General features: G+C 40.5%; 1 protein-coding gene across 1 annotated transcript; it reads left to right on the plus strand.

The window, feature by feature from the left end:
- The first annotated feature begins 1,023 nt into the window (after window positions 1-1,023).
- LOC142399216 (LIM/homeobox protein Lhx8-like) lies at window positions 1,024-8,511 on the plus strand. Its single transcript, XM_075483743.1, has 8 exons — window positions 1,024-1,224; window positions 3,249-3,410; window positions 4,012-4,133; window positions 5,356-5,576; window positions 6,440-6,543; window positions 6,732-6,827; window positions 7,191-7,371; window positions 7,618-8,511. Exons 1-8 carry the CDS (start codon window positions 1,198-1,200, stop codon window positions 7,692-7,694), a joined length of 990 nt encoding a protein of 329 aa, XP_075339858.1. The 5' UTR covers window positions 1,024-1,197; the 3' UTR covers window positions 7,695-8,511.
- Window positions 8,512-12,832: the final 4,321 nt, after the last annotated feature.

Here is a 12,832-nt window from a genome sequence, read left to right on the forward strand (position 1 = left end):
CATTTAGCCCCCAAAACAAGACCTGTGCTGTTTTCACAAGTTCCCATATGGCAAGAAAGGAAAAGATGAAGCCTATTGATAACGTCAGACTGGTGAACTGAAGCTAAATGTTTCTCACAGGAAAACGTATCTGTTTGTCTGTCTGCAGCCTTTCTGGACTGTGGTGAATAAACTAAACAAGATTAATCTAAATCCTGTTCATTTGCGTCTGTAATATCTATTGAATCATTATTTTCATATTTACAAATCTGTACAAAGATGACAAGAGCTTGCTGCTGCCAGGGCCAATTTAGGGGCCCCGAAGTCCAAAGGTTGTTGGAATCTGACTGAACCCCACAGTGTGTGTCAGTCTAAATATCTCGGGGCGCTCACAAGACACATTTGCTAGTTACTCCACTAATGCAGTTGAATGTTGACAAAGAAACACAGATCAAATGTGTTTTTACACAAGCTAACCTCTCATTTTCAAAAAGAGAGAAGCTGATTAATCATTTTTAAAAAGCTGATTGATAAATGGACATAATTATCAGACCTTTTCAAAATAGTAATAATAATAATAATAAAAGGTTACTACACTTTAATTTCCAAGACATTGTAATATTGATATTTGTAGTGTTTTTCCTGCATAAAAGTGGGCCTTAAGGTGCCCAACCAGAGCCGTAATGACCAGTTACAGTAAATGTAGAAACTAACACAATAAAAAGGTCTGAAAACAAGGTTTTGATGAATGGTATTGAGTATATGGCTTTTTGGGCCCCATGGAGATGAAGCCCCCCCACCCCCCTGGGTGAATCCCTGCTTAACTTGGCTTGTAATTCAGCCTTCACTGCTCTAAACAAGTCGCCGATTTATTCTGCCTTAAACATTCAGGTCTACAGTAAGAAAAATAGGATACCCATCTGCTCCACAAATATGAACTTATTGTTACAGGGGCGGGCCCAGGCTGTCACAGTGGGTGGTGCGAGCTTGACTCTTTACAACAAACGGTGAGTGGACAAGTTCTTGTAAGTTACAATACGGAGAACAAGGCTCAGGCGGCTGACGAGTAGGAGTGCAGCGGACTATCTAATGAACAAACGGCCCCTACAGATCGCACGGGCTATCTCCGCCGAGGAGGCGGAAGAATAACGGGGTGCGCTGACGAGCCCCTGGTGTGCTGCTGTGCAACATCTGGCTGAACCGGGATGCTCTCTGAAGATGTTTAACAGTGCCTCTAACAGTGTGGTGAGTGTGATCAATTATTGGGTAAGCCTATTCCAGAGTGGTTTATCTTTTTTTATATGGATAAAAAGCTCATTTTATTTCTTGCAACACCTACACAACTTGCACTTAGATCCACTGAAATAAACACATTATTTCATACAAGCAGACAAAGGCGCTTCAGTGATAAGTCTTCTTTTTTTTTTGTCTATAGCAGTTATTTTCTTCTAGGGGAAATTGCAGTTATTTTTCTGCCACTAGCCCAATGCTCTGCTCATTAAAAAGTATGGAAGATAACAGCCTTCGACCTGAAATAAGCGTGAAATACTAACGTTGTCGACTATAGGCTGTGTGCTTACCTGTCAAAGCTGCTGTTCAGAATTTGATGAGCTTATGCTTGACTTTATCGTGGCTTGCAGAGAAGTTTCCAGTTTGGTTAAAGCTTTAATGTGCTCTCTCCAAACTGGACCTCAGCCTTAAACCTCAGCCTAAAAAGCAGTACAATACGTGCTTTAACTGCGCACAGTCATAATTCGGTAAAAAGCCTCCTTTCTCATGAACACAACGTGTCATTTTTACATTTGTTTCCCCCTTAAGCCAAAGAAACTGAAAGGTGTTTGTAGCCTATTAGTTTTATTTGTTTGCATTCGCCGAAAAAAAAAAAAAAACGTTTCTAAATGCTGTTACAGTAAAGTAAATGAATAAATAAGTAAAGAAGCTGGCATGTTACTAGAGCTGGCTGTGTACATTTAGCCAAATGTAAAAGGAACATGAAGGGGCGTCCCTGAGGTAACAGAGGGAAACACTCACCTGAGCCCGTCTGATGGCTACTTACTTACTTACACGCACGTGCGTGGCAGAGCTCAATCAATAACAATTAGGCTCAGCTGTGCCCGAGGCCGCGAGGTTCACAACGTCTCAAGGTACAATATGCTAATTGTAGCCTACACATTTAATTTAACAGCTGCCAACCTGACAACCGCCTTTTGTGACAAAGTGGATATTTTTGTTACATCGGTGCCGCCTACACCAAACGTGTTAATCAGTAATTAGACTCACACGCATGTCCACAAAATGTTTAAGGAAGTATTTCATTTCCTGATCGCAGCCACTATTAATACGAGCGTTAATCAGCGTGGTTGTCATGGAAATATGAAGCGGACATAAGCTTAATTGGTCATTCGGGCTTGTTCCTCGACACAGACCTGTGGCTGGCAGGATGTCGGAGGGAGAGAGGCTGCCGACGGAGGCAGTTTTCACTCAGCTGCACTTTGGAGATACTTTTTACGACTCAGTAGGTGTTTTCAATATCAAATTAACAACTTTATCCCAGCGGGTCGAGGGTGGGAAATTGGCACGAGGAGTCGCTCGCGCGACGATACTCGCTCTTCACAGAGCCGCTGTCGCACGCAAACATTTAAAACGTTTCGGCTAACTCTTGAATTTAAATGGAAAAGTCGGTCCCAAACAATTGTTGTGCTTGTCAAATTAATTGGATGCAGTTTTGGTCCACAGCAGATCAAAACCACTGAATTCTGACTTCCTTTCAGTCTGTGAGCCATTAATTAAACACAGTTGGTCTGTTGACCATTGGGAAAAATAATGAGAAATATCTAAGAAACAGGGAAGGCTGTTGATCAAATTATCATCTTGTTGTGCATGCGAATTCAAGTGTATTTGTAATGTGTGTGTGTGTGTGTTTTATTTGTTTTCGTGGTAAAAATATAATAGGTCGACAGACTAAATTTTATCTTTGATTTCCCTTGATGGGTTTGTATTGCAGGCTTTTTTTTAAAAAAAAAATTATGATCAAGTAAAGTAAGCACACAGTGGTATTCTGAATGATTTATTTATCCATAATTTAACGTCGCATTCACGACTGTTTCCAGAACCTCAGTTTTATTTTGCTCGAATCGTTCGTTTCAACTCGTAGCTAAAAAAAACTTGCATATATAAAGTTTATGACATTAAGTTTTTTCTTTTTCTTTTTTTTTTCCTTATTATTGGGTTTTTTATTTTAATGATTCCTAATGATTTGTTTCCGACAGAGCTCTTCTGGGCCTGATGACATTTTCGAGGAGGACTGCTCTTACTCCCCGTCCTCCCTCTCCTCGTCCTCCTTGTCCTCTGCCCCCATGGTGGCATCCCTGCAGGGGAAAACTGTGTGCACTTCCTGCGGTCAGGAGATTGTGGACAGATACCTCCTTAAGGTCCGAATTGCACGGTGTCCTTTGGCATTATCGTTGTTGATGGCAACACTCCAAAACTAGGCCATCTTACAACAAATCACTAAACCAATTACTGAGAGAAAACAACCCCTCCCTCCCCTTTTTTTTCTTTTTTCTCATCTAATCATTGGCTGTGCCCCCGTTCCATTTTTTTCTTTTCAACCTGTTGCATTTCTTACGTGAAATTAAATAATTGTTGAAGCTTCTTGGCAATGTGATTCATGCAGTTATATGTGGGTTTTAAATTGCACATGGATGCTTCAGAGTTCCAAAATCATGCAGACAAATACCTTTGATGGTACAAGCGTTTGTTTCTGGCATTAATCATAATGACTTTTCAGATTATAAGCACATTATACCACTAGCAGGCAAATTATGGTGAATAATCATAAAAGGCAATCTAATGCATTTCAAATACCCTAATTTCAAATGATAAAGTAAAACAAACTCATTGCCATTTATTTAAACAACTCCTATTACCTTCTGTTATGAGGGTATTATAAATGAAACGGTTTTGAGATGCATTTGGTGATTCTTTTAAGCTGATTTGTATTCCTCTTTTCTTTCTTTTTTTCCCTTTTAGGTGAACAACTTGTCCTGGCATGTGCGCTGCCTCTCATGCAGTGTGTGTAAAACATCACTGGGGCGACATGTCAGCTGTTATGTGAAAGATGCACAAATTTTCTGCAAACTTGACTATTTTAGGTATGTCGAACCAAATATCTTATCTTTGCTCACCTCCTGTCATGAGTTTTGTTTAAATTATATTGTTTAATGCCAGAGGGAGTGTTAAGTGTTACAGAGCACATTCACATTTTAGTAAAAGGGGACGTTGGGAATCTGTGCTGCATCTCAAGTTCCTGACGCAGTAGCACAATACAAAGTCTATAAAATGTCATGATCTTAAACCTCAATGACCTCATGCCACGATGGAGCTCAAGAGGGAGAAGATGTGTATTACTATTTTGTATTTTGGTGAAACAAAAACTTAAAATAAAGTAGCACCGTGCTCACAATTTGAAGGAAAGATTTCAAGTAACTTGTCCAAAGCGGTGAAAATTTGGATCAAACAGTTTCCAAAATCTGAAACAACCGCTCAGAAATGTAGCTACTGTGTCTCCTCGTTCTTTTTCTTTTTTTCCACCCCCGTAAAGTGTTTTGAAATGTGCTTTCATCTCGGTTATGTTTTTATTTTGACTGCGAGTTGCAGTAACAATTGAATTAGTAAGTCTCTGTATCAATGGTGGTGAGTCCTAGACGGTCCAAGGGAAGTCACGAAAAGCACGACAAAACATGTTCACATCTGTATTCAGGTGCAACCCTGTCGGATGCTTTCTTTCGTGGCAAGTTCTATCAGCTGAAGTGGCTGTTGCTCCGTAGGTTAGTGGTTGTAGACCAGATGGAGGCTGGCTCACTCCCCAGTTTCCCTGTCCCCTTCCTCAAGTTTCCTCTGGCTTTTATGAACACAGCATTGTTCCTAATGTATTCATTAGTGGGTATGTGTAGTAGGAACATGCTGCCAATGGGTGAACGTGGCTTGTGCGGTAAAACGCTAAGAGCTTTGCAGTCAGTCTATTCCTGTGATATTTTTATTTTTTTTTTTAAAGTACATATATATTTCTTTGTTGGGGTGTGTACTGAGGCCATGCTGCTTCACATGTAGCTCGTACAGGTCACAAAGGTAGACTGAACTGGTAAAAGTTGAATATATTTGTCAGTGATTTCACAAACAGTCAAACTTTTAAATTATACTCCAGCAGACTGGAAGCCAGTGGCATCAGTGAGATATCTCCTCATGAACTAATGATTATTGTAGTTAGACTCAAACAGTTGTTATTAATGACTTAATCCCAGCTTTCCTCCAGTAAACATGAGAACTCTTCTGTTCACACTTCACCACCCTTCGTGTTTACTCCTTTGCTTTCAGGAGGTATGGCACCCGCTGTGCTCGTTGTGGTCGTAACATCCATTCCACCGACTGGGTGCGTCGAGCAAGAGGGAACACCTTTCACCTGGCCTGTTTCTCCTGCGCTTCCTGCAAGCGTCAGCTCTCCACTGGAGAGGAATGTGGATTACTGGAGAACAGGGTCTTCTGCCGGCCTCACTATGACATGATGATGGAGAATCTCAGACGTGCAAAGGAAAATGGTGAGTTTGTGGAGAGGGTTATGGTTGAATGATGGCAAGTTGGAAACATTAAACACCATGCTCACCCTTAATAAAGCATCAGGTCATGCACATTTTACAAATGCTTTTAAATTAAGCCTGAAGGTACAGTGAATCCCCATGGAGGTAGTGGTATAAATTATTTGAAAACTTCAACCACTGCAGTGCTGTAGCCTGGTACAGAATGTTATGCCTGTGACCAGTCATTAAGAGATGGTGAGCTATGTTTAGACAATAATCCAATAAAATATATTATCATATTGTGTTTGTCAACACGACAGTAGTTCACTATTCACTAGTGAGACTGTCAAATCTTTCCATTCCCTCTCTGCATCAAAAAGGGAAACAAAGTGCAACACTTAACTTGAAGCTTTTCAGAAAAGTGCTTTCCTATGAACAGCGAAGATACTTTGCAGAACCTTTAAACTCCTGTAACTCCCGTAAGACATACATGCTACCTCACAAGAAGGAGCATGAAAATAAGATTGTTACTGAACAGGAATCATTTAATTATTATTATTTAAAATTTCTAAGACTAACCAGGTGGCTTTGGTGTGTTATGACCACAGAAATGTTGGGTTTGGGGGGGGTGTGTGTTCTAAATGAGCATGTATAATGTGTTCTTCTGGTGACTTTGTCACTGCTTTTGCACATTACTTCAGCCTTTTTCGTACTCTCTTGCCAACAAATTACACTGATCAGACACATTTCTAACATTTAGGCTTCCTTGGATGTGACTCTAGTTCAGACATAAACGATGACTATGGTTGGACGTCTAAGATGGAGCTGGAACTATATTTCATGTTGTCAGTAGTTTTTGTAATATGCTGTGTCTTGTATTGAAGAGCAACCACAGGCAGAGGAACAGATGGCAGACAAAGAGGACTCCAGTACTATGCCCCGACCTGCCAAGAGGGCGAGGACGAGCTTCACTGTTGACCAGTTACAGGTACTGTCAGATTGTAATTGTTTGTGTATTTACTGTTGACCTCTGGACATTGTCAAGATTATGTTACCATGTTTCTAATGTTTCTGTCACCTTTTCAATTGGGGAAAAACAAATGTTGAAACATAGTATTTGAAGACAGTGAATGCACTGTGTTGATTTAATAGTGTTATAAAACTATTTCTCTGTAGGTTATGCAAACCCAGTTTGCTAAAGATAACAATCCAGATGCCCAGACACTGCAGAAACTGGCAGAAAGAACTGGTCTCAGCCGCAGGGTTATTCAGGTAAAGCAACACCGACTGCTTGAGCTTTGCTCTTTAGAACATTAGTTTTTGTTTTCATGAGATGGACGTGCTGCTTCTGTGCTTGAATATTGGGTGGTTGTCAAAGTTTAGAAAGTAACGCCAAGTCAAAACTGTTGCCAAAAGGAAGTAATTGTTGAAAAGCATGACAATGAAGTTGGATATGTCTGATTTTCCCTTTTTAGTTTAAACAGTGAGACTTCCAGGGAATTTTACAGTCAATGCTAAACAGCTTTCTGCCTGGAAATGGAGACGTGAGGAATTATGACTCCAGCAAACAACACCGGCGCACTAAAAACCATATAACTTTCAAGACCACTTACAACCCATCTTATCTCTGCTCAGGTTTGGTTTCAGAACTGTCGAGCTCGTCAAAAGAAACACATCAGTCCATGTCAAGCCTCTTCAGCCATGATGACATCACTTGCTTCCGGTCACCTGACTCCACCGCTGATGGAGGATCTGCAATACACAACCTATCTGTCCCCTGACACACCCCTTCTTACTACACTGACTTACATGGATGGTAAGAAATGCAGTCATGTGTATGTTAACCAAGACAAATCTACAGAAATTATACCCGACCACCGCACACGCACACACACGGCTAACTTGGTTATGACCATATGAACCATCTGAATGGAAGTTGGAAACCAAAGGTTGCAGCTGGAGAAATCTCAATGGTTTATTCACAGTGAAGTCCATTATTTTCAGTTAACATGCAGTTACCTTTGCAGTCATTTTTTTTTTTTTTTTTCTTTTACTTCCACAGTCCAAACTCCAGACCCACTTCTGCTTCAGCCGCTTATATCTCATTCCCTGACGCAGCTGCCAATCAGCCACTCCTGAGTTTCAGCACACCTCCTGAGAACTGAAGATGACTTGTTGATGGAGGAGCAGATCATTACTCTTAATTAAAGCTTCTGTAATCTCTGGATGGGTTAGATTTAGAAACTGTGTTGCAAAATACTGGCACTGAATTGTCACTGCTGTCTAATATTTGAGCAGATACTTTGAAGAATCAACTGTTTGAGTCAGTTTCATTTATAGGTTTAAAATCTAAAGTAAAATATTCATATTTGAGATGAAACTTTTGTTAATATGTATGTTATGAATTTATGTTTAATTTATTTAGTGAAATGAAATGAGGCACTTTGTTCTAAAATGTAAAATTGCTTTGAGTTTTGAGCAAAATATATATTTTTTTTGTTTTATTTTGGGATGCAACTGAAAATATAGGTCTTGGCATTTACAAGAGTGAAATCTTTTCTTTATTTTTCTGTCTTAAGACTACTGGCAAATTCATGATGGGGTCACCCTGCATATTAAATCCATCAGAGATGGTACATTCATGTAGTAGGTCTCCTGTTCATTCCAGTTTCATTGACATTATAGACATGAACAAACGCACAACCAGCTGAACAGTAAATATGGACAACCTTCTTGCATTTTCCGCTTGCAATGCCAAACTCTTGGCACTCATCCACATGCTTTGGTCAAACATTTAAGATGTTTTTTTTTTTAGTCGTATAATAAAGCACAGGCAGAAAGCAATCCTTTTATGAGTATCAGATGATAACAGGAGCCAAGTATGAACTGCACTCTGGGAATATACTGGCTTTCATATTTGATCTCAGTTACTGTGGATTAAAGTTCCCGGTTGCACCTCAAAGTGTTTTTTTCTTGACAAAATGGATTGTTTCTCAATATTGCTTCCAAAAAAAAATCTGCCAGGGGTTGCATGGAGGTACATTAACATAAGACTACTTGAAAGTATCTATTGAGGTTCACTGTTTTTGACCCTGGTTTATTTGCAATAATGTGATCGGTCGGTGAATTATGAAGCATAATTCAACATTTAATTTCCCTCTGGGATAAATAAAGTATTTTTGAAATTGAATAAAAGATGAATTCTAGAATGCGCCGCTGAGGGTGGCAGCACGTTGGAGTAGCTCTGTACCTCACATTGAGATTTTTTTCTTTTTTCTAAATTTCATTCCTGTTTTTTCTTGGAAGAAATTGCATTTTTGGACAACTGTTCCTTCCTGCCTTGGATGCTGTGCAGCTGGATTGATTTTTCACAATACTTTTGTATATTTTGCTCTTTTGTTATGATGCATAACCATGACAACAGGGTGGTTTACAACAGGGAGCAGCTGATTAACATTGGAAAAGCAGAAATAATTCGACAACTGAAGCCAGAAATCCCACTGGAATTGAAAAGGAGGCGTCGTGGATGCAGAGCAGGAGCAAAGAGGAGAGAAAGAAAGAAGTTCAAACCATCTCTGCCATCCGTCATCATGGGCAATGTAAGATTGTTAGCTAACAAGTTGGATGAACTTCTAGCCTTGACAAGGACTCAGCAAGAATATCGGGAATGTAGCATTATGTGTTTTACTGAGACATGGCTGCAGGATCATATCCCCGACTCCAGCGTCTCTCTGCCGGGCTTCCTGACTGTACGAGCAGATCGAGATTTAAAGAGTAGCAGGAAAAGGAAAGGGGGTGGATTGGCAGTGCTTGTCAACAACAGATGGTGTCACACAGGACGTGTTACTGTGAAGAGTCGTCTCTGCAGTCCTGACATTGAACTATTGGCAGTAAGTTTTCGTCCATATTATTTGCCAAGAGAGTTCACCAGTGTTGTTTTGGTGGCTGTTTACATTCCACCCTCAGCTGTTGCCGACACTGCATGTGATGTCATCAGTTCCGTTGTTGCTAAGATACAGACACAACACCCCAATTCTTTTGTGGCAATATCTGGTGATTTTAATCATGCCTCACTCTCTGCTACACTGCCAACTTTTCAACAGTTTGTCAGCTGCTCTACCAGAGAAAACAAGACATTGGATTTGTTTTACACAAATGTCAAGGATTCATACATTTCCAAATTAAGACCTCCCCTGGGTAAATCAGGGGCCCGTTGCACAAAAGTAGGATAAGGGATTAAGCCGGGATATGTTGGCTATCCTGGATCAATTTATCCGTGATCCAGTTGCACAAAAGTGGGATAGAGGGAAGTGGGATATGTTCAGACCTAAGTTACCATGGAGATTTATTCTGTGAAGCTAGCCTGCTCCAGACCAGGCTAAATTCCAGGATCTATTTAATCTCATTCCTTATCTCAGTCAGTGGTCGCCACAAATGGAAACCAATATTTATTCCACTGCCTAGAACATATTGTTAAAACATTTAACTATACCCACTATCATTATTGAAACATTTGTGATCATTAATTACAATAATTTTAGATAACTGATGATTTTAGATGAACCACTAGATAATTTAGTTTCCCACAGACTACACATAAAGTACATCACCATATAAATATAAATACACATTAGAGTGTTCCTTTATTGAACAAGGATGAATCAAAGCAAGTAAACCATCAACTCCTTTCAAAACTGAAGTAACACAGTGCTCTACAAGACAAAAAGCACAGAATCAAAGCATGCAGTTTGAGACAAACTGTTTGTAAAAATGGGCTATACAAATAAAATTGCCTTGCCTATACAGCACAAAAACCTAACAAAAATTCCTCGGCCATTGCAGGCCCAACTTAAATAAACATGCAATATTAATCAAAATAATTTAACACATATTGGTCTCCGACCAGCCGACCACAGTCGTCATCCGGGAAGATGGCAGGATTGTCCCAGTCTATGAGAGCTGGCACTCTGGGGGCCCTCTCCTTTCTCAGGGAGGCCACATTGTGGAGGACAGCACAGGCCACAATGATATCACATGCCCTGTCTGGGCTGACTCTCAGGTGGTTCAGACACTGAAAATGTGCCTTCAGTAGGCCAAATGTGATTTCGATCCGGGCCCTTGTTCTGGTATGGGCATGGTTGTATGCCAGTTGCAAATGAAGTGAGCAGAAAAGGCTGGCAGGCATACCCTCTGTCACCCAGCAATACACCCAGGAATTCATCTGTGAATACAAAATGTTACCATCACAACCTCATAAGTAGTGACATTCTTAACACAGCCATTATGTTAAAAGTGGTTGTCAATAGAGGTTCTGTGGCTCACCTTGTGATAGTCGCTGATAGATCTCCGAGTTCCGAAACACTCGGGAGTCGTGGACCGAGCCGGGCCACTTTGCCACAACATTACTGATCAAATAGTTAGCATTGCAGACCTTCTGAAATGATAAGATGTTAAACCAATTAATGCACAGTACAGGCAATGTGTGGGCAGGCACATTCTTAATAAAAAGTACACTTGTTAAGTATTTGTCAGGGGACTTACCATTCTGCAGGATGTTCTTATATTTCACTTTGACCTGCTGCCATGTCCGTTTTGGCCCAGTCATGTTAAATCTACACACACAAAAACACACGCACACACACAATGAAACAGTGGAGGAGCATGGAGTTACATTTAGATAGTTTCACTCACATGCAGTTAATTTCAACTTATTCATAATCAAAGTAGGCTACAAATATCTTTTCAAATATCGTCACCTTCCTAAAATAATCGCATAAGTAATTTTTTCAGGTTTTTCAGGAAACACAAAAAACTCCCCCCAAAAGTTAAATTAGGCTATAGCATAAAATAATAGTTTCAGTCAGTAAGTATGTATCAAAGGATGCTTGACATAAGAACACTTATTGTTTTTCATAAAAACTAAGATTAAATAAATGACTTAGGCATTTTTTGGACCACAAAAAATGACTTGGGCGATTATTTTAGGAAGGTGACGATATGTTAATTAACATTTTATTTGGATTGTAGCCTAATTGTGATAGTTTCAGCGGAGTGGTGAGTGTGTATTTGTGCACTACTTACGCATTCAGGCGGTCAGCAATGGTTTGCCATGCTTGCTCCCTTTGTTTTTTTAATGTGGCAGTATTTCCTTTTTGTTTTATTTTCTCCTTCACCTCTTCATATGCTTCCATTAATAGTTCTTGCTCCGCTGGGGAGAAATACGCTGCTCTTGTTGCCATGGTGAATCAGTGAATCTATGATCGATCATGGTGTCTATTTAAGCTAGCCGTGTGCAGCACTTATCCGGGATCGGTTTCACCTGGCTTAATGAATCCGTGTCTGCTCATCCTGGCTTGGCCTTTGTGCAACCAACTAAGCCTGGGCGCCCATGTTTTGGATTCCTTGAACCTGGCTAAGTAATTCATCCTGGATGTCTAAATCCTACTTTTGTGCAACGGGCCCCAGATCACAACCTTGTTTTTCTCTGTTCAGCATATAAACCCCTTGTCCAGAGACTACCTGTCACAAAAAGGACTGTTAGAAAGTGGTCACCGGAAGCTGAAGAAGCCTTACAGGGTTGTTTTGATGCAACCGATTGGATTTCTCTTTGTAAGCCACATGGAGAGGACATTAATGCCATGACTGAGTGTGTGACTGACTATATAAACTTCTGTGTGGACAACACCATCCCCACCAGAACAGTGAGATGCTTCCCTAATAACAAACCCTGGATCACTAGTGAGCTAAAGGAACTATTGAACAAGAAAAAAAGAGCCTTTAGGGAGCGAGACAGGGAGTTACTGAGGAGTATACAGAAGCAGCTCAAAGTCAAGATCAGAGAGAGCAAGGAGGTGTATAGAAAGAAGCTTGAGAGTAAACTGCAGAGGAACAATATCAGAGATGTGTGGTCAGGAATGAAGAAGATCACAGGCCTCAAGCAGAGGGAGGATCGGCTGGATGGAAGTCTGGACAGAGCAAATGAGCTGAACACATTCTTCAACAGATTCAGTTCAGGAACAAGCTCACCATCCTCCCCTCCTGTTCCCAGCCAAAGAGACATCCCACCCTCCTCTGACCCACAGCTTTCCTGTAACAGCTCCACCTCAGTCATGGATTCTTCTGCTTCCACTAGTTTGTCTTCAACCAAATCAGGAGATGCTATCATACACCTGCTTCAACAATCCCACTGTCATCTGGACAAAGCAGGCAGCACTGTGAGGATCATGTTCTTTGATTTCTCCAGTGCATTTAACACAATTCAGCCTGATCTGCTTCGT

This window comes from Odontesthes bonariensis, chromosome 14, assembly GCF_027942865.1.
Source record: "Odontesthes bonariensis isolate fOdoBon6 chromosome 14, fOdoBon6.hap1, whole genome shotgun sequence".
In the NCBI taxonomy this organism is placed as follows: domain Eukaryota; kingdom Metazoa; phylum Chordata; class Actinopteri; order Atheriniformes; family Atherinopsidae; genus Odontesthes; species Odontesthes bonariensis.